The sequence below is a fragment of the Fusarium oxysporum genome, chromosome 4 (assembly GCF_000149955.1).
Source record: "Fusarium oxysporum f. sp. lycopersici 4287 chromosome 4, whole genome shotgun sequence".
Taxonomy (NCBI): domain Eukaryota; kingdom Fungi; phylum Ascomycota; class Sordariomycetes; order Hypocreales; family Nectriaceae; genus Fusarium; species Fusarium oxysporum.
Window position 1 is genome coordinate 1019242 of NC_030989.1, and position 27854 is coordinate 1047095.

The 27854-nt window shown below is 50.0% G+C and overlaps 10 protein-coding genes and 1 non-coding gene across 16 annotated transcripts; 9 read left to right on the plus strand and 2 right to left on the minus strand.

Moving 5' to 3' along the window:
- Nucleotides 1–732: 732 nt before the first annotated feature.
- Nucleotides 733–2771, plus strand: FOXG_07744 (ATP-citrate synthase subunit 1; the record flags this gene model as incomplete). The annotated part of the gene is made up of 2 exons (XM_018386357.1): nucleotides 733–1167; nucleotides 1239–2771. 2 exons carry the CDS (start codon nucleotides 733–735, stop codon nucleotides 2769–2771), a joined length of 1968 nt encoding a protein of 655 aa, XP_018243500.1.
- Nucleotides 2772–3253: 482 nt separating this feature from the next.
- On the plus strand, nucleotides 3254–4019 carry FOXG_07745 (uncharacterized protein). The gene is made up of 2 exons (XM_018386358.1): nucleotides 3254–3467; nucleotides 3522–4019. Exon 2 carries the CDS (start codon nucleotides 3575–3577, stop codon nucleotides 3836–3838), a length of 264 nt encoding a protein of 87 aa, XP_018243501.1. The 5' UTR covers nucleotides 3254–3467; nucleotides 3522–3574; the 3' UTR covers nucleotides 3839–4019.
- Nucleotides 3784–6750, minus strand: FOXG_17763 (mortality factor 4-like protein 1). 2 transcript variants are annotated; one of them, XM_018397752.1, is made up of 5 exons: nucleotides 6589–6721; nucleotides 5976–6482; nucleotides 4695–4966; nucleotides 4532–4647; nucleotides 3784–4472 (listed from the first exon to the last, which is right to left on the minus strand). In XM_018397752.1, the coding sequence occupies exons 2-5, from the start codon at nucleotides 6378–6380 to the stop codon at nucleotides 4300–4302; spliced, it is 966 nt and encodes a 321-aa protein (XP_018243503.1). In that variant the 5' UTR covers nucleotides 6381–6482; nucleotides 6589–6721; the 3' UTR covers nucleotides 3784–4299. The 2 variants fall into 2 exon arrangements, with proteins under 2 accessions (XP_018243503.1, XP_018243502.1); XM_018397751.1 differs by having other exon boundaries at nucleotides 5976–6750.
- A 275-nt stretch (nucleotides 6751–7025) lies between these two features.
- Nucleotides 7026–9405, plus strand: FOXG_07748 (uncharacterized protein). Of its 2 annotated transcripts, XM_018386360.1 has the most exons (4): nucleotides 7181–7280; nucleotides 7353–7422; nucleotides 7490–8322; nucleotides 8378–9405. In XM_018386360.1, exons 3-4 carry the CDS (start codon nucleotides 8026–8028, stop codon nucleotides 8636–8638), a joined length of 558 nt encoding a protein of 185 aa, XP_018243505.1. In that variant the 5' UTR covers nucleotides 7181–7280; nucleotides 7353–7422; nucleotides 7490–8025; the 3' UTR covers nucleotides 8639–9405. The 2 variants fall into 2 exon arrangements, with proteins under 2 accessions (XP_018243504.1, XP_018243505.1); XM_018386359.1 differs by having other exon boundaries at nucleotides 7026–7422.
- On the minus strand, nucleotides 8382–10118 carry FOXG_07749 (uncharacterized protein). 2 transcript variants are annotated; one of them, XM_018386361.1, is made up of 3 exons: nucleotides 9433–10118; nucleotides 8914–9331; nucleotides 8382–8862 (listed from the first exon to the last, which is right to left on the minus strand). In XM_018386361.1, the coding sequence occupies exons 1-3, from the start codon at nucleotides 9731–9733 to the stop codon at nucleotides 8802–8804; spliced, it is 780 nt and encodes a 259-aa protein (XP_018243506.1). In that variant the 5' UTR covers nucleotides 9734–10118; the 3' UTR covers nucleotides 8382–8801. The 2 variants fall into 2 exon arrangements, with proteins under 2 accessions (XP_018243506.1, XP_018243507.1); XM_018386362.1 differs by having other exon boundaries at nucleotides 8382–9331.
- Nucleotides 10119–10563: 445 nt separating this feature from the next.
- Nucleotides 10564–13376, plus strand: FOXG_07750 (transcription initiation factor TFIID subunit 12). Its single transcript, XM_018386363.1, has 2 exons — nucleotides 10564–12634; nucleotides 12686–13376. Exons 1-2 carry the CDS (start codon nucleotides 10823–10825, stop codon nucleotides 12938–12940), a joined length of 2067 nt encoding a protein of 688 aa, XP_018243508.1. The 5' UTR covers nucleotides 10564–10822; the 3' UTR covers nucleotides 12941–13376.
- A 247-nt stretch (nucleotides 13377–13623) lies between these two features.
- Nucleotides 13624–16228, plus strand: FOXG_07751 (26S proteasome regulatory subunit N3). The gene is made up of 3 exons (XM_018386364.1): nucleotides 13624–14262; nucleotides 14331–15655; nucleotides 15706–16228. The coding sequence occupies exons 1-3, from the start codon at nucleotides 14001–14003 to the stop codon at nucleotides 15847–15849; spliced, it is 1731 nt and encodes a 576-aa protein (XP_018243509.1). The 5' UTR covers nucleotides 13624–14000; the 3' UTR covers nucleotides 15850–16228.
- An 80-nt stretch (nucleotides 16229–16308) lies between these two features.
- FOXG_19532 lies at nucleotides 16309–16397 on the plus strand. Its single transcript has one exon. It is a non-coding gene; the product is annotated as a tRNA-Trp (tRNA).
- Nucleotides 16398–16784: 387 nt separating this feature from the next.
- FOXG_07752 (uncharacterized protein) lies at nucleotides 16785–19848 on the plus strand. The gene is made up of 2 exons (XM_018386365.1): nucleotides 16785–17841; nucleotides 17890–19848. Exons 1-2 carry the CDS (start codon nucleotides 17485–17487, stop codon nucleotides 19555–19557), a joined length of 2025 nt encoding a protein of 674 aa, XP_018243510.1. The 5' UTR covers nucleotides 16785–17484; the 3' UTR covers nucleotides 19558–19848.
- A 124-nt stretch (nucleotides 19849–19972) lies between these two features.
- On the plus strand, nucleotides 19973–22836 carry FOXG_07753 (uncharacterized protein). 2 transcript variants are annotated; one of them, XM_018386367.1, is made up of 3 exons: nucleotides 19989–21467; nucleotides 21521–21854; nucleotides 21929–22445. In XM_018386367.1, exons 1-3 carry the CDS (start codon nucleotides 20328–20330, stop codon nucleotides 21940–21942), a joined length of 1488 nt encoding a protein of 495 aa, XP_018243512.1. In that variant the 5' UTR covers nucleotides 19989–20327; the 3' UTR covers nucleotides 21943–22445. The 2 variants fall into 2 exon arrangements, with proteins under 2 accessions (XP_018243511.1, XP_018243512.1); XM_018386366.1 differs by having other exon boundaries at nucleotides 19973–21467; nucleotides 21521–22836.
- Nucleotides 22837–24754: 1918 nt separating this feature from the next.
- FOXG_07754 (ATP synthase subunit 9, mitochondrial) lies at nucleotides 24755–26445 on the plus strand (the record flags this gene model as incomplete). Of its 2 annotated transcripts, XM_018386369.1 has the most annotated exons (3): nucleotides 24755–25448; nucleotides 25567–25889; nucleotides 25957–26445. In XM_018386369.1, 3 exons carry the CDS (start codon nucleotides 25337–25339, stop codon nucleotides 25960–25962), a joined length of 441 nt encoding a protein of 146 aa, XP_018243514.1. The 2 variants fall into 2 exon arrangements, with proteins under 2 accessions (XP_018243514.1, XP_018243513.1); XM_018386368.1 differs by having other exon boundaries at nucleotides 25337–25448; nucleotides 25567–26057.
- Nucleotides 26446–27854: the final 1409 nt, after the last annotated feature.

Sequence of the window (27854 nt, forward strand, 5' to 3'; positions counted from 1 at the left end):
TCAAAGGTGAGTGAGTGAGCTTGTTCCCGTCCATCTGCTCCAAAAATATGGTCTGGGTGTGCGGGTATGGGCGATGGGTTGCGTGAGAAACCTGGCGCGAGCGGTGGCTAGTGATGTACCGGGAGGTGGGTCAACAGGGGTAAACTTCCTGCCCCTCGATGTACTGTACCTGAAGTACCCGTTACTTGAACCCCAAGCAGCGGTCCTTGCAGTTGCAGAGGCGTCAACCCCACTAAGTTTTTTGGGTGTGGTGAGACCTCAAGCAGGACCCGACAGGACATAGCACCGCGGTGAATTGGTGCTACAGCTGTCCACTGCTTGCTGAGAGAAGCCTCATCAACCCTTGAAAGTCAACCAAAACCAAAAAACCCAAGCCCAGTCCAGCTCTCACCTGCCCACCTCCCACCTCACCAGAGACGTTCAGTCATTCCTCCTGATTTCTAGGTCCCATCCCATCCACTCACTCCCCTCCCCCTCGTCTTGTCTCGTCTCCGACTTTGTCTCCTTCAAACTGACGGATCTTCTCGACCGTTTCTTCTACTCATCTCAATTCCTTCCCCATCTTCCTCTTCATACATCTCCCCCCATACCTAATTCCTTTGAGCCAACTTCTCCCCAGAGAGCTCAGAGCGTTTCCTCTCCCCAGCAGCTGACACCTTATTTGGTTCCTCCAGCGCTCTAAACCTTCAATTCTCCCGCCTCTACTCACACCGTTCAAGTTCGATATTCACAATGGCTCCCGCTTCCTCCAGCGGCCTGTCGGCCAACGACAACATTCAGCGTTTCCCGGCTCCAAGCCGACCTCTGAGCCCTCTTCCCGAGCACGCTCTCTTCACCGACAAGACGCGATGCTTCGTCTACGGTCTTCAGCCCCGAGCCGTCCAGGGCATGCTCGATTTCGACTTCATCTGCAAGCGCTCTAAGCCCTCGGTCGCCGGTATCATCTACACTTTCGGTGGTCAATTCGTCAGCAAGATGTATTGGGGAACCAGCGAGACTCTGCTGCCCGTCTACCAGCAGGTTGACAAGGCAATGAGCAAGCACCCCGATGTTGACGTTGTCGTCAACTTTGCTTCTTCCAGAAGTGTCTACAGCTCCACCATGGAGCTTATGGAGAACCCTCAGGTCAAGACCATTGCTATTATTGCTGAGGGTGTCCCTGAGCGAGTAAGTACATGCCAATGGCGATGTGCCCAAAAAAAAAAAAAAAAAAAAAATAGCTAACAATTACTCTCAAGCGAGCTCGTGAGATCGCCCACGTCGCGAAGAAGAAGGGCGTTACCATTATCGGACCTGCTACGGTTGGTGGTATCAAGCCCGGCAGCTTCAAGATTGGTAACACTGGTGGTATGATGGACAACATTGTTGCCTCCAAGCTTTACCGCAAGGGTTCCGTTGGCTACGTTTCCAAGTCTGGCGGTATGTCCAACGAGCTCAACAACATTATCTCCCAGAACACCGACGGTGTGTATGAGGGTATCGCCATCGGTGGTGATAGATACCCCGGTACCACTTTCATTGACCATCTCCTGCGATACCAGGCCGACCCTGAGTGCAAGATCCTTGTCTTGCTCGGTGAGGTCGGTGGTGTTGAGGAGTACAAGGTCATTGACGCTGTCAAGCAGGGTATCATCACCAAGCCCATCGTCGCCTGGGCCATTGGCACTTGCGCCAGCATGTTCAAGACCGAGGTTCAGTTCGGTCACGCTGGTTCTTTCGCCAACTCTCAGCTTGAGACTGCTAAGATGAAGAACGAGAAGATGAAGGAGGCCGGCTTCTATGTCCCGGCTACCTTTGAGGATCTTCCCGCCACTCTCAAGGAAGTGTATGACAAGCTCGTCTCACAAGGCACCATCGTTCCCCAGCCCGAGCCCGTTGTTCCCAAGATTCCTCTCGACTACTCTTGGGCGCAGGAGCTCGGTCTCATCCGAAAGCCTGCTGCCTTCATCTCCACCATCTCTGATGACCGTGGCCAGGAGCTTCTCTACGCTGGTATGCCCATCTCGGACGTTTTCAAGGAGGATATCGGCATTGGCGGTGTCATGTCTCTTCTGTGGTTCCGCCGCCGTCTGCCTTCATACGCTTCCAAGTTCCTCGAGATGGTTCTCATGCTCACTGCCGATCACGGTCCCGCCGTCTCTGGTGCCATGAACACCATTATCACTACCCGTGCTGGTAAGGACTTGATCAGCGCCCTCGTTTCTGGTCTCTTGACCATTGGCTCCCGATTTGGTGGTGCTCTCGACGGTGCCGCTGAGGAGTTCACCCGTGCCTTCGACAAGGGTCTCAGCCCCCGTGACTTCGTCGACAGCATGCGCAAGGCCAACAAGCTCATTCCCGGTATTGGACACCGTATCAAGTCCCGAAACAACCCCGATCTCCGAGTCGAGCTCGTTAAGGAATACGTTCTCAACAACTTCCCTAGCCACAAGCTCCTTGACTACGCTCTTGCTGTCGAGACTGTCACCACCTCCAAGAAGGATAACCTGATTCTCAACGTTGATGGCTGCATTGCTGTCTGCTTCGTCGATCTTGTCCGCAACTGCGGTGCCTTCTCCGCCGAGGAGGCTGAGGATTACCTCAAGATGGGTGTTCTCAACGGTCTCTTTGTTCTTGGCCGAAGCATTGGTCTTATTGCCCATTTCCTCGACCAGAAGCGTCTGCGTACTGGTCTTTACCGTCATCCTTGGGATGACATCACCTACCTCCTCCCCAACCTTCGGGAGGCTGGAGCCCCTGGTGCTGAGGGCCGGGTGGAAGTCTCTCTGTAAGAGATGGAGAATGATAATTCAAATGGGAAAGGAAGAAATAAGGCGTCGAGCATTTGATGATTTTGTGCCGGCCTGGACGCGTCGTGGAAAAAAAAAACGACGGTCTGTATGAGGATTACAATACAATGTAACTAGTGCTGGAGGCCGCAAGATGGACCTCCATATTACTCGCTTGATTCTATAGACATGAATGTTGATGTTTGCTATGAGATCTTTTCGCGTCACATGCCTAATTTGTCATGATGAACATGATCTGGTGGTTTGAGAACCCTCATCTTTCCAATTCGAATCACTCTTGTATCAATCCGAATCTCTTTTGGGTGTGGAGCGTTCCCCAGCTCCCGAATCTTTGATGATAACAGTGCGACCATAGATGTCAGATTAAGAGGAAACGAATCCCGGTACCTCAGGGAACCCTTTGAAGCAATGAGCACGTCTTGGAGAAGACGTCACCTGAAGTCTGATGTGTTTCTGAGGCCGATGACTTAACTCACGTGCTTCATCATGAGAAGTCCTCGGAAGGTGGTCACATGACATGCTAGAAATCGGTGACGTTCCAGAAAAGGTTTGGCGTACCCAGGGATTTTGACGCCGATTCTTGAGCTCATGCTTCTTTGACGACGACCGACGAAACGTGAACGGCGGGTTGGTGTTTCTTCCTGGGGCTTCTTCGATTCCAATTGCAAGCTATCTATGGTAAGTCACTCACATCTCCCATTTATAGGTAAATCTCGCTCACGCAAAGCACAGATCCTGCGCTCCATTTTCTCCCAAGGATCAACCACTACAAACCACCTCCAACAATGTCTTTCTTCCGCATCACCCTTCATCGCTCCGCCATCGGTCTTCCCGAGCGCACACGAGGTGTCCTCGCCGCGCTAGGCTTGCGCCGTCGTATGCAGACCGTCTTTCATCCCGTTCACCCACAGTTCGCCGGTATGATCCTCAAGGTGAAGGAGCTGGTTCGTGTTGAGGAGGTGGATCGCGCACTGAGCAAAAGAGAAGTAAAGGCTGCGCGGACGCCGGATCCCGGGTTCTATATTGAGAAGGCTGTGCCAAGAATGTAAAAATATGTGATGATACCAAGGAAGAGAAATGGGAGTGTACTATACTGTAATGACCCTTGTATAAAAGCTGGTGCAAGATAGGACGAAACTATAGAAGTGCGATCAAGACACATCAAGTTTTAATTCACAAATTGCTTTGGATGGAGAAATGAAATACAAGAATTATCGCATTGAGACCCTAAACACCCCGAACACGATACTCATTACAAGATGTATCACGAATACCCCAACTATCTCACAATTGCGTGTCTAGCCCTCCTTTATCCCAACCGCGAGTCATATTACCCCAAAATGGGTCATAATGTGAGTGAAACTCCTAGTTTGTCCCTCGCTGCCCATCTACCAGAGCTTACAGCCTGATATTGCCCCAGGAAAACACAGTCTGAAGTGGTGGGGCAGACGACGCCCAAGGCAAAAGCCCTGGTACTAGAAACTATGGTTTCCTTGGTAAATTGTGCTGTTCAGAAGCTACGAGCCTTGTCAATATACTCCTGGCTGGGAGTCTCGTACTCATTGACAAAATATGTCTCGCAGTTACGTCCTAGCCAGACGTTGAACTTTCCTATCTCCTCTCGAAGACGGGACACGGACTGCTGGTCCATGTTGGTCTGCGCCAACAGTTCGGGGAGAGAGACTGGTAGCATCAGGTCAGCAAGAAATTATCTATAAAGGGGGGTGAAGGGAAATAGGTACCAATTAGTCGAGCAAGATGCTCAGCGCCATAGACATCGCAGACATTGGTGATTTCTGGATTCGCCTCAGTGTTCTCCCAGAGCTTCTTGAGGTCCATGTACTGATGGCGCTCGAAACTAGTCACAGTCAGCTATCTGAACCGTTCAAAAGCAGTCACACTTACCGGTACAGCAGGATTCTGCTAAGAGCCTTCTCGAAGTACTCGCGGAAGCCTGCGACGACTTCCTCCAAGATGTCCATGCTGGACGATCCCTCTTCGCGGTGTGGACGCTCATGGGCAAGATAGTCTTCAAATATCTTGGTGACTGGCTTATTGTGAGGAAGAGGGACAAGCTGGTTGTTCTTGGTGATGTTTTCCCAGTCATCAACCAGCATCGCTTGAATGTGGTCGGGCACCGGGAGTTTGATCATAGGTTTGTTGTGGAAAGCATCCTCCTAAAGCAAGATTAGCACATGACGGATTGTTCGAGCGGTGAAACAGCTGGTGGCCACTGTATAGGCATATGAAATCAAGGAGTGTATATGGGATCGATATACCGTCTCGAGCTGGTCGCATGAGCGCGGCTTGGGCTTGGCACTAGGCTTGAGGGGCTTCTGACGTGGCTGCTTTGGCTCGTCTTCGACAGTCAGGGGCATAACGTAGCGATCATCATGGATCAGTTTACCCGACTCGGTTACATAGCGGTGACCACTAGAGGGGAGAAGAGTGAGATGGTCCTTGGGTTCTTTGAGGTCGGTCAACTTGACCTTCTTAGAGGACTTGAAGGAATCCATCGACTTGCCAGGCTGAGCCAAATCAGGAGAGCCCCGAACATTCGAGACAGGGAAAAAGCCTTGCGGAGCAGAAAGGCCGCCCGTCGGTTCCATGACGCCGCAATGTTTTGCTGTTGATGAAGGGCTGGGGGTGACAGGGGGCAAGTGCTCAAGCAAGGGAAATGTTATGATGAGGGGGAAGAAAACTAGGAGGCACGGGTACTTTGAAAACGGTAAAGCAAACAAAAGCTGTGGGAGGGAAGATGTAGTGCGTAGAAATGATGCCTTGTCAACGTGGAATTTTGATGCTGGGACAAGGGCGAGTAGTCACAAGAAAGGAATCATGGAGGGGGGAAACGGCAGCGCCATAGGCAGTGTTGAATGTAGGCTGAGGCTGGATCACAATATAGGGCTCGGTATGGCCCTGGTTCAACCGATCAGATGGGAAAACACACTTTGATACAATAACAACCTTCTCCCAGTTTTGAGATAAGGAGACATGGATGAATAGTGTAACAGAGTGTAGATGCCTCTTCTTTCAACCTGTCTCACCAAAGGGCCAACTAGGCCAAATTTTGCATATCACAACCCAGAACTGCCGGAGAACACTCGCAACAAGAATAAACAAAGCATTGAGTGGGATGATCTGGGTAATGTAGCAAGAAACATCAACAAGCAAAGAATTTCTTACCTGTTCCAATTCCCAGTCTTTGCCTCGTCTTCCTCCCCTGCCTCCTTGAACAGTGGCAGAGCCTGATCGCTCCTCGCTGACTCTAGCAGACTCAGCACCACTTCTCAGGCCCTTTTTCGGCTGCTTAGTGCTTCGTTGGATGTTATGCTTCAACTGCGCGTGCAACTGTGCAGCCAGCTCTTTGTGCTCATCGTCAAATGGCCGGATACGGTCAACCAGCACCCAGTCGTCCCAGGTGTTCTTCCACCCCTTGTAATGGACTTTGTACTTGTATCCGTCACTGGGCTTCTCACCTGGTTGAACATCCATAATCTTGGCTTCGTAGAGCATGTCCATGTGGAAACAGAGCACTTTTTCATCTTTGCTGAACGGCGGTGGCGCCGGTTGTTGTCGAGCAGGAGCCATGTCTGTGATGTAAAGGACAAAAAAAAGAGAAGAAGTTACAAGAGTGGTAAAGAAGTAGTATGAAAGCAAAGTTAACAAAGCACGGATGTAGTTCTTCAAAGTCTAGCCAAGTCCAAAATCGATGAGTGTTGATAATAAGAACAATGGGTATGGGAATGGATGGGTGGATGGATGGATGAGATTGAATGCTCAGATACAGTGCACGTACAGGTTTCTGATGACAATTTACGGTAAGGTACCCGTACTTTGGAGAGGGTACACACTTAGTTCGCGTTAATGAGGAAACAGGGGATGTTCACTGTGACCACGCGACGCGACAGCCCCCTTAGGTTGGTTTAGAGTCAAAGCTGATGGAAGTGCTTCAGCGTGATAAGATAAGGGATTTGGTAACAAAGGAGTGGGTAGTGGAAAACCAACGCTGACATTGGGCTGAATTAGTGGGAGGTGACCCCTCCATGCCCGCTCTGAAGACATCCAATCCATATTGGAGCCAGGCCAATTTAGGTTCTTGTCACTGGGAAATGGCCCTGCACATTGTACCTACTGAAGTGTGCCTCTGAAGTTCACTGGAACTGACATGAGTAGACTGGACGTCGTCTGTTTTTTTTTTTTTTTTTTTTTTTTCTTTTTTTTTTTTTTGGAGACCTTCGACTTTCTTGAACTTGCAGTGAATCACACGCATAGACTACACTCGAGTCCCCTAGAGATGCCAACACACCTCTATGAACAAACATTCTCCTTGATCTCACCTTCTCCCGTCTAGCTATCATTTAGATGGCTCTTCATCATGGTATCTAGCCTCGAGTACTTCGGATATATCTCTCTCGAGGTTGGGTACACGTAGTGGAAGGTTGAGCTGGGGAACTGTATTGCTGGCGGACAACAGAAGGGTCATGAGCAGTATGCTTTATGCCTTTATACTATTTCTATATAAATCATCCCAGCTGATACAAGAGTCCCTGAGCTATTCAGCTTCAATACTGTTGTGATCCTTTCACATACCGAGCGCCAGCACCAGTAAGAAGACATGATACTGTATTTCGTGAGTAGACGTTGGCCGTTTCCTCGGATTTCTGGCGGGGACCTGATTCGTTGACCTGCTGGCACAGGATGGCCAAATCTCGAGGTCAACTTCACAGCAGCTCAGCTTCAAATATTGCCATTGTTATTAGTCGTGATGGAAAAGGGGCGCCGGCGGGCACTCCAAGGTTTAAACAGAAGCCCAAGAAACATAAATGTATGATATGTAAAATGGATGTACCTACACTGATGCATTAAGCTGTTCCCAGCTTGTGTTTGTATGAAACTTGATTTATCAACAGAAAGAGAAAAAAAAGGGAAGAAGAGGAAAAGAGCCAAGGAGGACGCCGAATGGTATTCAGCAAGGTCTATCAAAATCTCCCCTATTGTCTCGTATCGAGGCATTGAAAGCTTGGGTAGTGTTCCTGAATAACGTCCTGTTGTGTAAGCTGGGGTTGTATGATTTAGGCTTGGGCAATGTGGGGCACTTAACGCGCTTCATTTTCAAGACGCGTCCCGATTGTATCCCATGGTAAAGCTGAGCATATCGATCCAATACCTTTCCTAAAATCAAGGATCCTTTTCAACAGTTGCACGAGGGATAACTCAACTCGAAACCATAGACATGGCACCAACGGAAGCAGAGCTCCTTGCAAGTTACCTCATCCAGCCATCTCCTTTGACCGCTATCGTCACACTCGAGCAATTCAAAGCCCTCTTTCCCCGTCCACTACAATCCTCACCTCAGGTTCGATCACTCTTTCGAGATCTACAAGCTCAACGCACAGATCTTCTCGACCAAGTCGCCGAGAACATCGCACATGAAGCGAAACGAGGGATCACAATGCGGCGAGAAGTCGTGCGGGCTAAGCGCGAGGCAGAGCGAGAGGATATAGACGCCGAGATCGAGATGGAGCGAGCAGTATGTCCAAACGAGTACACATCATGGTGCGAATACTGACCGACACTGCTTATAGCTATTTGGAGATGCTTCAGGTGCAGCGAGTGCCAAACATACTCTCAACTCTGTTATTCCAGAACTTGAGGGTGCCGCAGGTGCACTACATGCCGAACTTGCACATTTGAAAGAGGAAGAAGCAACTTTACTCGACTCTGTACAACAGACTATAGGAGCATTGAGCGATCTACGATATGGGAAATTCGCTAATGGTCGAATAAGCGAGGGGGTTATTGATGGCCTCAAAAACGTGGAAGCAGCTTGCGAAAACAAATCATGAACGAACAGATCACTTCAAGGGCGTCTACAACTTCACGAGAATAATCATGATCTCTCCGAACCAGAAACTTCATATATTTGTACGACAAATTAACATTTTCCCAGATATCGAACAATTTGACGGTTCCATCACTAAAGCCTGTCAAGTGTTTGCTAAGACCGAATTATTGGGCGCGCTGAGCACCAGCCTGGGGGGCACCGTTGACGCCTTGCATGCGACGGGACCTGGTGCTATTAGTATCACGTTTATTTGGCTCAGGGGTTGAGATAACTCACATCATGGCGCGGCTACCGAAAGAGACAACGAGCATGAAGAGCCAGTTGGGGATGAGACCCATAGCCCACATGAGGTAGCCGAAGGGAACAGCTACGCCGTACTCGGCAAGCTTGCCGTTGAAGGGATGGAACCAGCTGCTGTCAATGCGATGGAACTGGTCCTTGCTACCGGACTCGTGGAAGGCAACCAGAGTGTCAGAGGTTGTGGTAGTCAAGTTAAGCCTCTTGCTGTAAATCTCGACGGGCGCAGGTTCGGGGAGCATCTCAATGATATAGAGGCTGGCGGGGCCCGCAGACCAGGCATTGCAGAGAATGGGCTGGTTGTCGCAATTCAAGTAGGCCATATGGGGGGTGTTGTCGAGGAGCGCAAACTTGGCAGCGGTCTCGTTGAAGGCCTGCTCGACAGTTCCGCATCGACCTGTAATTGCATGTTAGTAAGAGTTCATTACGACTGACACGATGGCAATAAAAAAATATGGCATAAATCATATAGTGTAAATTGCTGGTGAGCAAACGTACCGTAGCAGGTCTTGTTGCCGCCAGAGATGAGCAACCACCACTCCTCAGGAGTAGTAGCACCAGCGGAAACAGGCTCGTAAAGGGTTTGCTTCCAGTTCTCAAGGGTCAGGACGTTGAGTCTCATAGAACCAGCCTTCGCCTCAGCGGCTGCGACAGGGTCATGGTGGCCTGGGTTGGGAATATATGAGGCGAACTGTCCGATGACATTTTGGAACTGGGCCTTATACTGGTCGATAGGCGAGTCCTGAGCGGCAGCAAGGGCGGGCAGAGCCGCAAGAACAGTGGAGGACGAGAAGCGCATATTGGCGATTTACTTCAATGAGCTTGTGATAGTTGACAGTGAAGTATGGCGCAAGTTAATCAACAAATATCGACCTCGAGGAAACGGCTGGAGAGGAATAGAAGAGAGGAAGAAGAAGGAAGAAGAAGGAAGGGAAGATAAGACAGGCAGGCAATGGCCAGATGGAAAGATGAACGGGCTCCGGTGGAGATGAGTGAATGGATGGGCTAAGGTAAGGGTAACTATGGCTAAGCTTGGATAAAGACCCCGGTGAAATTGGATGCATGGGGAAAGCTGGACCCTTGTAATCGTTGGGGAGATTCTTCAGTGGCTTACTTTGTTAACTCCTCTTTATTACCTTGGCTGCTGACTTATACGTAAGGTAAGGTAGCTAAGACCTGGAAACCCCGAACAGGAAGACAACTGGTAAGTCAAAGGTTGAGAAAGAGAGAGGTGAAATCAACCAGGTCAATCAACGCACTTTGGCGCATGAATGATACTCCAGAAATCTGGTTCTTGATAACGCTGGTAATCGACGTGTTTATGGACATATAACACGCTGAAGTTTCCATCCGTATGGCGTATTCCCCCGCGCAAAGTCAACCCCCCGACCGACAATTTGAAAACCAATGATGACACCTAACGAGCAACGATTTGATAGCTCCAGCCCATCCTGACAGACGTGCTCCAGAGCTAACACATGCCTAGGTGTCTAGGTACTTGTTAGTTAGACCAGTTCCACTAAATTGAACAATCCTCCTGTTCAGTCACTCCACTGAAGACAAGCTGTACTTCCCCGAGACCCCAACAACAACTACCACACCCCAGTCATGATCACAAATACAAAGACACGGACCGACACTTATTCCGTGTCATTCTCACGTCCTCTTCGACGCGCGTGTCTGAAGTGATTCACGACACTACCAGATTTTAACAATAGGTTCTATTCTTGGTCTTGAAGTTTCTGATCCTCTTATTTGTTGTATTGTACTTGCATTATCAATCTTCATCCTCGTCAAGGACTCTGGCGCCACTAGCTTGTGTGCCCATACCATTCGATCCGTCCCGTAGCAACGACCCTGCCTCCGGTTCTGTTCCATCACATTCATTATGAATCCTCAGATGGCCCAGCAAGGCCAAGGCCAGCAAGCTGGTGCTGGTCAGGCACAGCAACGCCCACCACCTATGTATCAGCCCAACCAGATCAGGAACCTTCCAACATTGAGTGACGAGGAAAAGTCCAAGTACGAGGCCGGATTGCAGGGTCTTTGGAACAAAGCCAACAACTCTCCCCAGAACAGCCCGGATCACATTGCTGCCCGTCAAAAAATCATAGAGTTTTCGAAGATGCTTATCACAAAGATCCAGCAAAGACGATCGCAGCAAATGCAAGGACAGAATGCCCAGAACCAGCAGGCTCGCCCTCAGCAAATGCAACAGAACGCTGCTGGGCAAGCAAACCAAGCACAGCCTCAGCAACAAGCTGCCGGGGCTGCTGCGGGTAACCAATCAGCTGCCGCTGCTGCCGTTCGACGAAACCCGGTCCCCGATCATATCCAGCAGCATGTTAATAAGATCAATTTTCGAGCACCTCAGTCCGTCATCGATAAATCCGCTGCCGAGGCTACCAAGTGGATAGAAGAAATCAAGGAACGTTATACCCGAGCCTTGATGACTATGGATGCGAGCAAACAGAAGGTTGCTCAAATTGATAAAATCATTAATGATAGAGCCGCGGCTGGACAACCGTTCAAAGAAGATGAGCTTCGACAGCTACAATTGAAGAAGGATCAGCAGCTCAAAGCCCATACGGATGCCCACAAATGGGTTGACAGTGTCCGCAAGCAACAGGGAAGTCTGCAGGGCACTGGCCAGGCCCAAGCACAAGCTCAAACTCAACCGCAAGCACAAAACTCTGTAAGGTTGTCGCAACAAGGAAATCAGCCAGTGCAGCAGGCTGCAGCGACACAACAAAATCAACCCCAAGCACAGCCGAGGCCACAGCAGCAGCAGCAGCAGCAGCAACAACAACCCCAGGCAACGCAAAACCAACCTCAAGCGGCTCAGCAACAGAACAACGCGCAAACTAACACTGCCCCTATTAACGCGGCTGTCGAAGTTGCTAAACAGCAGTTAGCCGCCGTCAGTCGAGCTTCCCCAGTCAACGGAACACCTGGAGCAACATCGGCGCAGGTACGTCCGGCGCAAGGGACACCTCAACCAGGACGCCAGCAACTACCAGCGGCGCAAGTTCAGGTTAAACAGGAACCTGGTGCTGCCCCCATAAATCCTGTGATGGCTTCGACAGCTGCACAGAATCAGGCTGGGACGCCAACCCAGCAGAACGCGCCACGGATTCCTACGCCCCAACAAGCGGCGGCGGCTTCCGCTCCGGTCACGGCGGCGGGTCCTCAGCAGGCTCTCAGTCACTCAGCTGCGATGGATCTTGCAAACCAGAAGGCTATTAACACTCCAGGAAGTGCCTCGGTGCCTGGCCGGCCTGCCGCAACTGGAACACCTACACCGGGTAGTGCAGTGAATCAAGGAGTGATGGGACCTAACGTTCCCCAGCAACCAACACCACAAGGCCATCCACATGCACATCCTCCACAACCTCAACAAACGCCAATGCAGTCTAAAATGCCTATCCCCAAGGTGCTTCCCGAAAAGGCCACAGCCGTGCCTCAAGGTGTTTCGGTTGGTGGTGGCGTGAACACTGGTCGGCCTACAATGTCCCAAGGAAGCGGAACCCTTGGCGGCGTTATGAACCAACCGGCTATGGCTAGAATTCCCGCCTACAACCACGAAGCTGAGGGAGATCACGTTTTGAGTAAGAAAAAATTGGACGAACTTGTTCGGCAAGTATGCGGAGGCCCGGCGGAGGGGCAAGATGGAAACCTGCTCACTCCTGAAGTGGAAGAGGTGAGTTTATCGCCTACTGCAGTTGAGATGAAATTACTAACTTAGTCCTAGAACGTCCTGAACATGGCAGACTCGTTTGTTGACAGTGTCCTTCATGCGGCGTGTCGAAACTCAAAGGAGCGTGGTTCCAAGGTGCTCGAGATTCGCGACATCCAACTTGTCCTGGAGAGAACTTACAACATCCGTGTCCCTGGATACTCGTCTGATGAGCTACGTACTGTCCGCAAGATCCAGCCGTCTACTGGATGGATTGCAAAAATGAGTGCAGTCCAGGCAGCGAAGGTCATGCCTGGCAAGGGTGAATAATGGTCTGGCCCTGGGAGAAATGGTGGTGGTTATGAGAAGCCCTATCCGCGAGTAAAAAGAACATCGGGCATGTTACACTTCGTGTTTTGCAAAAACAGGCGTTGGGTGTATACCCGGAACAAATCGGCGTCAAGGGGTATTCGTTTTAGTATGATGAGGCTATTCTCAGAAAGTAGGTAGACCAAGATTACATGAGGTGCCTCTCCCATATGCAAGAGTTGACCTCCTAGGTTATGATGCAAATAATATACGCCTACCTAAGTATGAATCGACACTTGCTATAGTCCTGGAACTTGAAGTGTCGCCAAATTGCCATCTTTCTTGCCAACATGATGAAAGAGAAGTCTTGAAACTATACACATTTGTTCCCCTAGGCGATACTATTTGTATATCCATTTTTGGCTAAAGAGCCTTTTCTCGATTTTGGAAGCTGCTCTGTAGGGTCTCGTCACTTTATCACTTAGGCACCTATATCTTAGTACCTAGTTGAAAGATTGGAAGTGACTAGCATAATATCTGCACAATTTACATAAGCATGGTGATATTCTCAAGGTTGTGCAAAAGGCTGCAGGCAACATCGAAACGTCACTGCTCCTGGCCCCACAAGGTACCAGCTTATTAAGAATACCTAGGAGGTACAGTGGAGCGCCGCAAAATAAGACGTGAAAACAAGTAGCTTTCCAGCCCATCCAAGTAGTCTCTCAGCAGCCGCCTCAGTTGCCCACTGGCCAGTCACCAACGCCCCGGTCTCCATTTGGTGAGCTAGCACGAGCAAGCAACCAGCAGCATCACCTTGAACCTCCCTCAATCCAATACAGCACCAAACTCCCCACGACGACCACGGTCTTAATTCCTATCTCAAAGCGTGTCTTGCTCTCTCGGCCTCGGCACCGTACATTCTTCAAGCCAGCACCGTCCGGGCCCAACCAACTCGGCGCCACGACAAGCTGAGGCGCGCGCACGACTCACGGGGTCAACAGTATTCTCCCACTATCGTCATCAACAGCTTCTGCAGCTTCAGCATCATATTCTCGCAATACACACAAATAAACCCATCGTCATGCCCAGCAAGACGCCAAACAACAACGGAAAGAAGCCTGCCGGGAACAACGTTCAGAAAAACAAGGACGTGGAGATGACGGACAGCACAAAGCCCAAGGGCAAGAAGTCCGCCAAGGATGGTGATGAAGAGATGACCGTTGTTGTTCCTCCTTCAAAGTCGAAAAAGTCCGACAAGACAGCGGCTGACGCTGAAGGTGATGTGTCAATGGGCGAAGAAGAGGAAGAGGCCAAGGTTGACCCTGTAACACAGACTATCGCAGGTTAGTAGTTGTCGTCGGAGCTTGACCAGCCCAAGCCAAACAGTCACTGACATGTCTTTCAAACGCAGATATCAAGAGCAACTTTGCTTTGATAGACCGTGCGGTTTCACTTTTCGACGCCAGATTCTCCCTCCGCGCCTTACGATCTATCTCCATCATCCGCAAGCGTTTGACCCCCGATATCATTGCACAGGTCATTTCCGAGGCTTTCCCAGCTACCGCCAACTCGAGTGCTATTGTTAAGCCGCTCCTTTCTGCCATTGAGCGCGAAGATGTTATCCTGGGCCGACAGAGTGGTTCAGAGATGGAAATCGATGAGGCGAAGACGTCTGGCAAGAACGGTGCTAAGAAAGAAGCCAAGGAACCCATTCCTGAGATTGATATTTTCCTTGGTATTCTTGTCCAGGTCTACCTCTTTGACTCCAAGCAGTTCCAGCGCGGTGCCGACTTCTCTAAGTACCTTTCGGACAGAGTCCAATCGCTCAATCGCCGTACACTCGACTCTTTGTCTGCCAAGGTCTACTTCTACTACTCCATCTTTTGCGAGCACATTGCGCCTCTTCCCCCTTCTCCCCAATCCCCCGTCGTCGCTATCCGGCCAACTCTCCTCGCCGCTCTTCGAACCGCCGTGCTACGTAAAGATGTCGACACACAAGCCTCGGTTATCGTTCTACTGCTGCGAAACTACCTATCAACTTCGCACATCAACCAGGCTGATCTCTTGGTTTCGCATACCCAGTTTCCCGAGAACGCTGTCAACAACCAGGTAGCACGATTTCTCTACTACCTCGGTCGCATCCGAGCTATTCAGCTGCGCTACACCGAGGCTCATGAGCATCTCACTGCTGCCACTCGAAAGGCTCCTTCTAGCAGCTGCGCCCTTGGCTTTGCTCAGACAGCCACCAAGCTGCTCTATGTTGTTGAGCTGTTGATGGGTGACATTCCTGACCGATCTATGTTCCGACAGCCAACAATGGAGGTCGCTCTCCAGCCGTACTTCCTCCTGGTCAAGTCGGTCAGAGTTGGAAATCTTGAGGACTTTGAGACAGCCATTGCCGATCATGCCGATACCTTCCGACGAGATGGCACGTACAGCCTCATCCTCCGTTTACGACAGAACGTCATCAAGACCGGTATTCGCATGATGTCTTTGTCCTACTCTCGCATCTCTCTTCGTGACATTTGCATTCGCCTGCATCTCGGTAGCGAGGAGTCGGCTGAGTACATTGTCGCCAAGGCTATCCGCGACGGTGTGATTGAAGCTACCTTGGATCGTGAGAGAGGTTTCATGAAGAGCAAGGAGGTTGGTGACGTGTATGCTACTCGTGAGCCGGGTGAGGCGTTCCACGACCGAATTCGAGCTTGTTTAGCTCTCCACGATGAGAGTGTAAAGGTTTGTTTCCCATTCATTCATGAGACAGGATAGAGACTAATTCGCACTAGGCTATGCGATTCCCTATGAATCAACATCGTCTGGAGCTCAAGAATGCCCAGGAGGCCCGCGAGCGTGAGCGTGAGATGGCCAAGGAGATCCAGGAAGGTGACTTGGACGAGGATGATCTCGGTGGAGACTTTGATGGTATCTAAACTTTGTATATTGTCTCGGCTTGAGAGCATTTGCTACCTATTGATCAATGCCTGTGGTTCCTCCTTACCGACATCGTTAGGCACCGTTAGCTGCAGTTTCTTTTAATGACTCGCTTGTCGCTTAGAGTGACGGTGGTGGGTAGTCTGCTGGAATACGGCGATAGAAAGGGGAAGGGTTGAGGTGGTTTGAACGTCTTACCAAGGCTTCAGTGTATGTGTACTAGATGCTTCGCACGGCGGGGAATAAACTTAGAGGCATGGAATACTTTGTCATGCTCATTGACACAGGAATTAAAACACCTTTTTCTTCAGAGTGGTATTCTAAAAGCAACACACTGCTTCTTTTAGTGAGTAGATACGAGGTTTCTTTCCAGGTGGCGGCAAGGATACCTTGTGCTGGACCATTTGGCCGGGGGCTTAGGAATATAGTATATCTTTGATCCACCATTTTCAACAAATGGGGAGCTGGCGCAACGGTAGCGCGTCAGATTCCAGCTATTAAGCACGGAGATTCCTGAAGGTTATCGGTTCAAATCCGGTGTTCCTCATATTTTTATCTTTTATATATAATTTCTCTATCTAGCTGTCTCCTAAACTATCAGAATTCTTTTTAAATTATATTTCCTTTAAAAAATACTATATTAATTAACAGCCTCTTTTAATTTTTATTATTTATAAATCAAAGCTATATAATAATTTACTTTTACAAATTATTTTTAAAACATAAGGTAATTTATATTAGCTGCTGGCCTAGTAATGCCACTCTGACTAACATCTTTATGTATATACTTCTATAAAGACGAAGGTAAGCTGAGGCTACCCATATAGCGTAAGATACCCATTTAGTCTAGGACTTCATGGCACCTAGTTGTCAATCTTACGCCCTTGGATCGACAGGTGTGGGCCATATCCATGGTTGCCTTACATGTTGCATGATCCAAGCCACGATCTAGGATTCTTAAACCTCCACTCTGTTTATATCCGATCAGTATCAAATCGATACGTATACGGCAAACACACAAACACAAGGCGCTGGGAACATTAATCAAGATCAACAAGTCAAGAGTGGAGAGAGGTGATTACAGTGTTGCTCTTGTCTTGGTGATACTATTATTTTGCTCCAGGCCACGAAGATTAGACTCAAAGTCAAATCGGGAATATTTTGACTGTCATTCATCTCAGGCAACTTATACCTACTCGACTTGAAACTCGGAACCGCATGGTCACCAGAGTCCTATTCACGGCCCTTTCCTGAACACAAGTGGAGGCCACCGCCAGAAGCTGCTGGAAACACGAGGGCATGTTCAAAGTTTGAGGTGAGGTTGACTCACTCGGCAAAACAAGCCGCCAATTGTGCACTGCACAGAGTACGCCCTGCGTTCGACAAGGTCTGAACAAGCAGCAAGGCAGTGCCAGCCAGTGCAAGGTCCCCTTGGAAGATTTGTTACAGAGTTTGGGTGTCATCTATCGGTAAGGCTGAGCTTAACTCAATAGCCATCTCCATTATGTAGGTATATAAAAGGCTCGATAGGAGTAGTGGGAGCCCTTTCTTCCTTTTCATATCACACACAAGCCTGACTGCTTTGATTTCACAAGTACACCATAAAACCTGAATCCAAAGTCGCGCACTTGGAAATGGCTTCCGCTACCGAGCTTTGGCATACTCAGCCGCCCTCATTTTCAACACATCAGCACGCAACACCATCTTTGCCTTCGGTACCATCGACCAAGTACCACGACGAGGTGGAAGTGGACCTGGCTATCCATCTCGCGACGCTCTGCCGCAAGAGCCTCGTCGAGCTCGATTCTCATCTTCCCGGCTTCAAGCCTTCTCATCCTTTCACTGCAGATGAAATCGTTTCTCTGCCGCTTGATAAGCATCGGATCGACGATACCCTTCATGAACTCCCTCGACGCAAATCTGCTCGTCATAACCTGGCCGTCGCTATTTCTTCCTGTTTGTACCCTGTGCATCATAGGTTCCACGAAAAAGTTGGATGACAAGCCTAACCGGGCGACATCTCGAAGGAGTTAAAATAGCGTGAGACCAATCGGTCTTATACCGGGCGGCTTAGGGTTAAGATCGACGCCACTATTCGCAACGGTCATACCGCCCGTGGCCTGTCCAGCGGTGCCGCCCCTGGTGTCCAGGCGCCTGTTTGGGCCTCCCGTATCACATCACAGGGAGTTTGGGACCCTGCTAAGCATCCCATTTCTCTTGAAGGTGTGCCAGCAATCCCCATGCCTGTTGAGATCACCCACGAGGCCGATCTTGTGCCATTCCTGAACCATCTTAGGGGTGGGGGCACTTCCAAGCTGAATGGTGATGAGAAAGGCTTCGAGCTGGATGATGGACGAGGTGAGCCTTACTATGGTGTGAAAGGCGCCGAGTTCCGCAAAGGCGTTGTCTATGAGGATGGACGCATGGATCTCTGCAAAATGGTCGTTGGACCTGATCACATTGGTAAACTGATGGACTCGCTTCGACCTAATGAGTTTGTACGCCACTTCCTCCTGGGCAATAACATCATCGGCCCTGTAGGTGCTCATGAGATCGCCAATTTCATCCACGATCTCCCTGGACGAATTGATACTTGGTATCTCGCTGGAAACTGCATCGACAGACCCAGCTTCAATATTCTTGTCGATGCCATGATCGAGTCTGATGCTATCACCAACATTTGGTTGAAGCGAAACCCACTTGGATCACATGCCTCTGAGGATGTCTATCGACTCATAACCGGAGTTCGGAATTTGCGAACTCTTGATCTCGACCAAACCCAGCTCGGTGACCGAGGAGTTTCGGACCTGTTCAACCGCTTGGCAGGTCACGAGATGCCCGAGGGTGCGAAACTACCCCTGAAGCATATCTATCTCAACGGCAACGGCATCTCAAATGAGGGTGCACAGGCTATTGGGAAATTCCTCATGTCTCCGCACTGCGGCTTGACGTCCATTTACATGTCATCAAACCCCATGGGGGATTCTGGTGCAAATGCCCTTGCTCAAGCACTACCTAAGGCATCGTATCTGACTCGATTGCTCTTACAGTCGATCGGAGTCAGCACCAAAGGTGCCGTTGCGCTGTGCAAGGCTGCTACCGGTCATCCCGCTCTCGAAGTGCTTGATCTTGGACAGGCTTATGCCACCCATGATCTCGGGCAGGCCTACAACTACATCGAGGATGGTGCCGTAACTGCCATTCAGGACCTTGTCTCGGCCGAAAGCCATCTGTCCTATCTCAACTTTGGACATATGGCAGTGACACCTCCGGCAATCAATCTGATTTCAGAGGCAGTGCTCAAGAGCCCCTCGCTCGTGTACTTCGCGGCCTACCCAATTCTGCCAGATCCAGCCCTCAAGGCCGCAACCTTCAGGCCAGCAGTTGACACGACTTTCGCCAACCCAGCTGAGCCGACCAGGCCGCAGATTCTGATGAGCAAGGCTGTTCAAGAGCATCTTGCTGCCAATGTCAAGACTCGGTATGGCGAGGAAACCTCGTACAGTCAGTTCATGGAGGAGGACAGGCGCTGGCTCGTAAGCGATAAGACCGATGTGCGCAAAATCGACAGCGTGTACCGTAATCGCGATGCTGGTCTCGCCCGTCGCCGGCTCCTGACTCTGGTCAAGAATTGGGAGGAGGGTGATGAGACCCTTGACCGTGTCATGGCAGCTCATGCCCCAACCTGCTCTTTGCGCCGACACTGAGTGACAAAAGGGGTCGAGGAGCAGTTGCTTACTTTTGTCTGACTTCACAAGTCTATTTCACTTTTTGAAATGTTGTTTCTGTTACGTTGTTGGAATGTAACCAGGAAGTGGAGGACAGGGGAGCATTTGCTCATTCAACTTGGAGATGAATTTATTCGCTCCTTTGAAATGTTGTTGTTGTTCTTAGAAACCTGCACTTCTAATTGAGCACGTTGAAACATGTCCGTTCTAACATCATGCGTGGTACAGTGTACTTGAGAAATAATGTGATATAACAGAAGACTGTAGTGCTGTGGGTGGTAGTAAACTCAAACACCATGAGACATGTTACCCAATAGCTATAGCACGTGATAGACGTGATTGTGACACGATAGGAAGCATCCGCAACATTTGCCGTATCCCCCGCGTCGCGTCTTGACCACCTACGTTACCTACGGATTATACAACTCAAGCCCGCCTTACCTAGCCGTAGATCTGATCGCATGACGTTCCCTTTCTCTTAAAATAACTCACGGACCCAATGTCGAATCAACCTTAAAAGACATAAATCTTCCAGTCATAAATGAACCATGTTTCTACGTGCGTAACTTATCAGTCGCTAAAAACGAAAACCACTTGACAACACCTCCATTCTGGCTCATCGGCCCCAACTTCTTAGTCTACCTTGATTAGTCCAGTATACCAGAAACTCCACGTCCAAGTCCTAGTGCCCTTCCATACACGCAAAGCTCTATCAACCACCATATTTCTAAATCGAGGCTCGCACAGCGATGCCTCAAAAGCGCAAGCGACCAGACCAAGATCCCTCCGAACAAGAATCGTTGCCCGCATCCGCACTCAAATCAACATCTTCTGACTCTCAATCAAAATCCGCCAGCGCGCGCCGGGCGACGCGTCAAACCCCAGTCATTCCACCAACACCACCAACACCAGTGACGCAACTACAACCTCAACCACGCACAGAAACGGCTGTACCACCTCCTATAATACCTACACTATCATCAGCTTCTTCGAAGCCGACACCCTCTCCAGAGCAGAAGCGGAGTCGTGCCTCCAACGGTCGTCCTCAACTACCTCCATCGCAGCCCAAGGCGCAAAGTCAACACCCCCCTTCTGTGCTGCGATGGGCTCCGCTTGAACAGCCAGGCCCAGCAGTAAGGCCTCCCCCTCACCATCTCCATCCAACAACGATGGCAGCCATGCCCCCACCTCGGCCGATTGCCGCTGGTCGTCCACCATCAGACTTGGTTGCGCCTGAGATCACCTATCATGTGCCCCAGTCGCATACAAACTCATTCCAGCGGACCTCAGCTCTTGTCCGACCTCATGGCCCTACGGCACAACCACCACGTATACTCGAACGACCGCCGCCTCCAACAGTCACGCCAGTTCACCCTCCGAAGCCTCCTGTCCCACCCTCTGTACGGCCGCCTCTGCGAGCCGATCGCAACATTGACAAAGTCGTGTTGGGTAATATGTGCTTCAGCACGTGGTATCCTAGCTACTATGGAAAAGAAGTGCTTGGGGAATCATCAGGCAATCTAGGTAAAACAGGCAGCAAGGACCTGGGGGCCAAGGATCAAGCTACAGGCGGTAAATCATCATCCCGGCGGGATCGCGAACATCACCCAGTAGTTGATCGCCTCTACGTGTGCCCTACCTGCTTCAAGTACTCCAAGGAATTGGTTGCCTGGTGTCATCACGTCCATGTGTGTGAGAGGAAGACTCATATACCTGGTCGGAAGGTATACGTTCATCCACGGGGGCGTAGAAAGATTCTTGTTCCCCATGATAATAAAACCTCTGGCCCCAAAAGACGGAAAGGGGAAGGAAACATTCGGTTGGTAGAGGAGATCGTCCAGGACGAAGGAGAATGGAGCATTTGGGAGGTTGATGGTGAAAAGGATGGGGTACGTTTACCCATTATGTCAAGGAGAGCCCCAATGCTAACTTTTGCTCTCAGCTCTTTTGCCAGAACCTGTCACTCTTCGCAAAGCTCTTCCTCGACAATAAGTCCGTCTTCTTCGATGTCACAGGTTTTAACTACTTCCTACTTGTTTACACACCTCCGACTCGATCTTTGCAGACTGCGACCGAGCCTGAGCCCCCTTCGCCTCGAATTACGGGATTCTTTTCGAAGGAGAAAATGTCATGGGATAACAACAACCTCGCTTGCATCCTTATATTCCCCCCATGGCAGCGAAAGGGTCTTGGTGCGTTGCTGATGGGGGCCTCGTACGAGATATCTCGGCGGGAGGGTATTCTGGGCGGGCCGGAGAAGCCAATTTCTGATCTTGGTAAGAAGGGCTACAAACGTTACTGGGCAGGTGAAATCGCGAGATGGCTATTGACTATCAATATGGACTCAAAGACGCCCCAGAATGAGGTCCTTGTGGATCTCAGCGACTGCAGTAAGGCAACATGGATTCTTCCCGAAGATTGTCTCCAGGTGCTGCGAGATATGGGTGTTGTCGAAGAGGCCGGTTTGGGCCCAAGCAAGCCTGAGGAAAAGCCTGTCGCCGAAGCCGAGGCCGAGGCCGAGGAGAAGAAAGGCGAAGAAACGACAAGGACATCGCCTACTGCTGACGGAGGAGTTAAAGAAGAGACCGTGCCAGTTGTCAAGACGGTGCCACGGGTGCGGATGGACAAGCAGGCGGTCCGTCGATATGTGGCCGAGAATCGGATAAGTCTAGAGCGGATGTGTGATCCTGCTGGGTTTGTCGAGGGCTACGCGATCAAAGCACCCGAGGTAGTGGAAGAAGAGGTGGTCGAGGCGGAGGAGTGATGGAGTCGAGATATTGTCGTTGTACAATTTGCTGACATGTACCTATAGATTAGACGCTTCGGCGATAGTGATACCCGTGCTCGAATTAAATGAGCTTCCTCTCATCATCATCGTTCTCTCTCTTTTTTTCTCTCTCTCTTTCTCTTTGGATCTAGTAGGATCATCAGGGTCCTCTGCTCGCCTGGTTCTTGATCGAGAATCATAGTTTTATGCCACAATCCTGGTGTGACTTACAAGGGACTCGATCATGCAGTTGAGCTCCTGCAACTATTGCGGTTTACATAATGTGTCGGGATGCATGTTGACTACCTACCTCTGTCATGCCATTTTCCTCAGGTCGTGCCGAGGTCGAACGGGAAAACGTCCTCGATGCGGTCGGAGGCACTCAGCATGGAAAGGCGGTTCAGCATTGCATCAGGGAATTCAGAAATGGCGTTCGTATCGTAGTAATTGAGACTTCCGGCGCGTATTTGAACGGTATATCGAGGTCAATGGCTCTGAAATAGCCTTTATTCTCATACCTAACTCTTGACAACTATCTTTGCCCGATCTAGCGAGCTTTCCCAAAAGGGTAAAGAGCTTAGACAAGCTTGTGTAGTTTCGCACAGGGTCGAGTTTTTTCAAGCTCGTCCCGATTTTGCCCTTGCCCAACAGTGTGAGTACTGGCACTGGGACTGACACACCCCCTTGGGCCGAAAACTTTTCGTCAGCCTGGAAGTCAGCGACTTTTACAGTGCCTGCCTACCTAGGGGTTAGGCAATCCCAATCTCTCAGGCCCTAGTTGCCCCAGACTCCCAAGTGTTGTCCGTTGCAGATTTGAGATTTGAGATTCAAGATGAGATGTGAAATATGGGGAGCACTCCTCTTCTCACAGACGTGGGTATAGGGACAAGGCTGGAGCTACCGATATACAGTGTCAGTCTTTATTTTCACACGTGATTATTAGACATTCTGTGGCTGCGGAAGTGGTTATGTCAAGTTTCAACGCAACTTGACCTCTTCATGCTTTCACGAACCTTGATTGGCAACTGGCTCTGTTCTTTGTAGCAAAAAGAGCATAAGCGGTGCCATATTATCGTCAAAACGATATTGCTACAAGGCCAATTGTCGCCCGTAAGACCTGATATATGAAAGGGAGTGTTTGACAAATTGAGTATTTGGTCAAAACGACATTATTCGTCATATCAAACCTTTCTGACTTTCTTCAGCCTCGCTGCCGTGCAATTATTGCAGGAGGTTGAAGGCTACGGCCACCCGTTGCTGTCCATCATTTGATTCGCGCACTGTCCCAACTCATCGACGGCCAAACCTAAATTCGATCTGGGCTGTTTGATCGAGCGGGAAAATTTTTTCCTTTCGCCCAACGATAGCTAGTACCTAGCTAGGTAGGTAGTAAAGGGCTGATCTACTGTCATGTCCCAGCTCTTCAGTGAAACTAACTACAGGACAGATCCATTCGTACCGCATATGACTTTTGATATACTACGTACTCAGTTTGTAGGATTGTTCATTATCATAGAGTATAGATCAAGGGATCGTTCTCTATTCGCCTGCGATCGTTAAGAAAAGTCAACTCAAACTCAGTGATCGATCGATAAGCAAGAGGCAGGATGTTCAGCGACCGCTTCCGCGAGATGATCGAGAAGACCAACGCTCAAATGGTTGATATTGCAGTAACCTGAACTTGTCGAGACAGGACCCATTTGTACTGTACATGTCTTTTTCAATAAGGCTTTGATTCTGGTCCCCTCCCTCACAGGATTGACTTTACCTTCACTTTACGGTATCAAATGCATCCTTCGAAGTGTCTCTCACCATCCACACACGTGGGAAACTCGTCCCTTGATTCGCCGATTAGGCTCTGTAAAGGCCACCGAGAGAAATCTCAGCTCGTACTGTGTCTTGTCACTGTACACATTGCTCTCTTTATAGGTGGGTGTGTTGCTGCACTTGGCTAAGCCTATAACCAATCAAAATCAGATCTCGGCAGCATCCAATGTCCAGGTACGGATACCAGCTCTGATATCAACTCTGTTGTCATTCTGTTCTAGCCTTGGCTAGACAAGCGTCAGCACTGTAACGGTACCTCGTGTCATCAAGATAAAACTTCTTGACGACTTTTGCGTCAAGATGCTTTTCATAGTTGGACGATTTTTACCATTTCAACGGGTTTATGTGATTGAAGGCGACCTCAATTACCTACTTGTTTAGATGATACATCTCATTGAAGCTGCTGGCTGTATTGTCTCGGAGATCCGGTACGACCGTCGTTGTCCGTTGCCGCAAAATATCTTTTTTAGTCTTAGCTGTAGGGGTTCTCGTTGTTCCGGCTTTGTCCCTCCTCCGTACCGAGATTTCACTCAATGTTGCGCGTTCCATCGCCGGCCCAATCTATTAGCTGGCGCTCCTTGTAGCCCTTCAACCATGATTCATGGTCCACCGCCAAGTGTGTCCCTCCGACTGTAAAAGCCTCAGGCCTGAAGGTTTCTCAGTCCTTCCAGAGCAATCACAGCTCAGCATTGTTGTATCTCACTCCACCCGATTCCCTCCGACGGCTAAGCAGCCCGTGCAGAGCTCAATCCCTTTGCCTAATTCGCACCCGTGATATCATCCCCATTCCCATCATTTTCCAGCGGTCCTGGACTGCTTAATAGCGGGCAAATATCTTGTTTGTGGGAGGTTTTCGTCTGTTCAAGTTCGTGCTCAAGTCACATTCTCACCCGTGTTCGCCGTAACAATCATCTCTCCCATATTCATCGTCGTTCCCTTCTTCCCAGCGTTGCCCCGGCTGACATCCTCACCCCCCTGACAATATCCACCCGTGTGGGCCCACCTATCCTCACTTTCTTCCCGGCTCCAGGCGCTCTCTCTTCCCTTTTCCTTTTCCCACTACCGTCCTGTCTCGTGTTGAGCTCCGTATCTCTTTTCTTTAAACCTCCCATCAGCCTCTCCCTCTTTCAAACATCAACCATCTCCCCTCACACATCAATCACAATGGCCTCTTCTCGTGTCTTCGCCTCTCGCCTGGCCTCCCAGATGGCCGTCAAGGCCGCTCGCCCTGCTGTCCGAGCCCCCGTCGCTGCTGCCAGCAAGCGAACCATCTCTGGTAAGTTTCTGATGCGGCAAAAATTTTTCTTCGAGCTCAATTGAGCTGGTGTCGAACCCGACTCGATCGAACTTCGCCCATCACGATGAATGAACAATTCGCTCACAATCGATTCAAGGCGCCAGCCCCCTCCAGGCCATGAAGCGTCAGACTCTTCTCCAGGCTACCAGCCGCAACGCCTTCCAGGTCCAGCGCCGTGCCTACTCCTCCGAGATCGCCCAGGCCATGGTTGAGGTCTCCAAGAACTTGGGTATGGGTGCCGCCGCCATTGGTCTGACTGGTGCCGGTATTGGTATCGGTCTCGTCTTCGCCGCCCTCCTTAACGGTGTTGCCCGCAACCCTGCCCTCCGTGGCCAGCTCTTCTCTTATGCCATTCTGGGTTTCGCTTTCGTCGAGGCCATCGGTCTTTTCGATCTGATGGTTGCCCTCATGGCCAAGTTCGTAAGTCAATTCCCTATTCTCGCACTTCTATTCCCTTTCGAGCATGAACTAACATGCTCCATTTTAGACCTAAGTTATTTCCCGGCCAATTGGGTAGGCTCGTGCCGAATGATCGAGTCAACGAGACAGAGGAGGCTGCTGAGCGAAGTGCATTGTGCCATGTCTTGAAAAATTTGACATGGGTGCGCTTGATGCCAGCTTGCACGATAGAGGGGAGGTTGTCTTGTAATAGACGGGATAGAGATCTGGGAGTGACATTGGTCATAGGCACTTTCCTATGATTAGAATTGGGGAAATTCTGCATAATTCCTCCCAGGGATCAATTTGTAAAATAAAAAGCCTCATTCATCCCGCTTCTTCCAATGCATATGGATATTTTCCTTGTTCCACCATCACAAAACAAATGGTTCATCTGATAATCGTGACTTCACGTATTGATGTTCCAATTGACGTCTCAATTAACTTTCAGTCGATGACATCGTTCCGAGAAGCTTTATCTGCTGCATGATAGCTGTAAACATGAGGCATTTGCTGAGCTCCCGTGGGCCGGTGCCGGGGGTTGGCGGGCTAGCCGGAGACAGGCTTGAAGACACTGTTCTTCCAGCTTAGCCGAATTGACCCGGGCGTGACCATGGTCTGTAACACATAATGGGTCTCTCGATGCTTGGTGCCTGCGTTTCAAGGCACACAATTCCGATCGAAGTTTCTTCATGATATGGAAAAGAGATCTCCACACGGTGTAAATTCTACCCTCGCTAGCGTCTGTCGCTAGCCGTAGCGCACAGCGAAGACCAATAGGGCGGGCATGAGCGAGTCGTTCGAGTGGGTTAAGAGGCAACTGAATGATCTGTGGGATTTGATAGTGGAGCTGCTGTGAGGGTATGTAAAGAAACGCAAATCCACCTGACGACAATGTCACGAGCTGGTCTGAAGTGATCGCTGGGAATACTGGTCAAGATGCAATGTTTTCAAGCTCCAGGACAGTCAACATACCACTTCCGATGGGTTTGTCGGGAAGGCTTTGACTGCCATTGAGTAGCATGATCTCCAGGGAGTATTGCTAAAAGTTCAACCATTGTAGTCTGACCAGTTGCACCACGGGGCACTGACAACAGTTTCGACGAAACGAACGAGGCTATAGCGGACGGGGTCCTATGCAAGATTCTTCAATCAAACAAAGTCGAGATTTCGAGGACGGCCAGGGCGGCGTCTCGAACGAAATGATCGCACGAGCTCGAGTGAGCACCAATATATGAATTAGACGACATCTGGACGCGCGATGTGTTGCACAAACGAGTTGGTATCGACGGTAGATTATGGGGCCATAAACACTTTCCGGGCTCGGAAGGCTTGGGCAGGTTGAACAGCAGACGATGCGAACGACGACATGCCAGGGAACTCCGGGGACAGTGGTGAGAACGGGTTCAAGTGAACAGCGACATTGGGGACGTTCCAGTATGGATCGGAGGATTGGGATATATGTCGAAAATGTACCGGCGTCGATGACTAAATGTGTGTTTTGCCGTCGACACGCACATAGGGCTCATTTCTCTCCCCGTTTGCTTGTACTGAAAAAGCAGGGAGGTTCGGGCTTTGGTGGGAGTATGGAAGAAGAGAACTTCATCACAAACCTGGATACAGAATCATAAGGCCTTGGTGAACTCTCTGGGAGATGAGACGCCTCTGTCTATATGTTAGTATGCCGCGACGGGATCATTCATCTCTGAGGTCCTGCTTTGACTTACTTTATAGATTATCGTGTGCTTTGGCTCAGGCCCACCCGACTCCACCGTTGTTGAAGGATTGGTGTCATTCTTGCTGGTGTAGGTCGCTCAAGGGCCACAACGAAACTCAATACGGGCATAACGACTTGGGAATCAACAACACCAACAAGAAAGAAATCAGAGGGAAGAAAGAGATGTGAATGCTGCATCTTGGGTTTCATCCCGTCTCTTTCCCCTCACT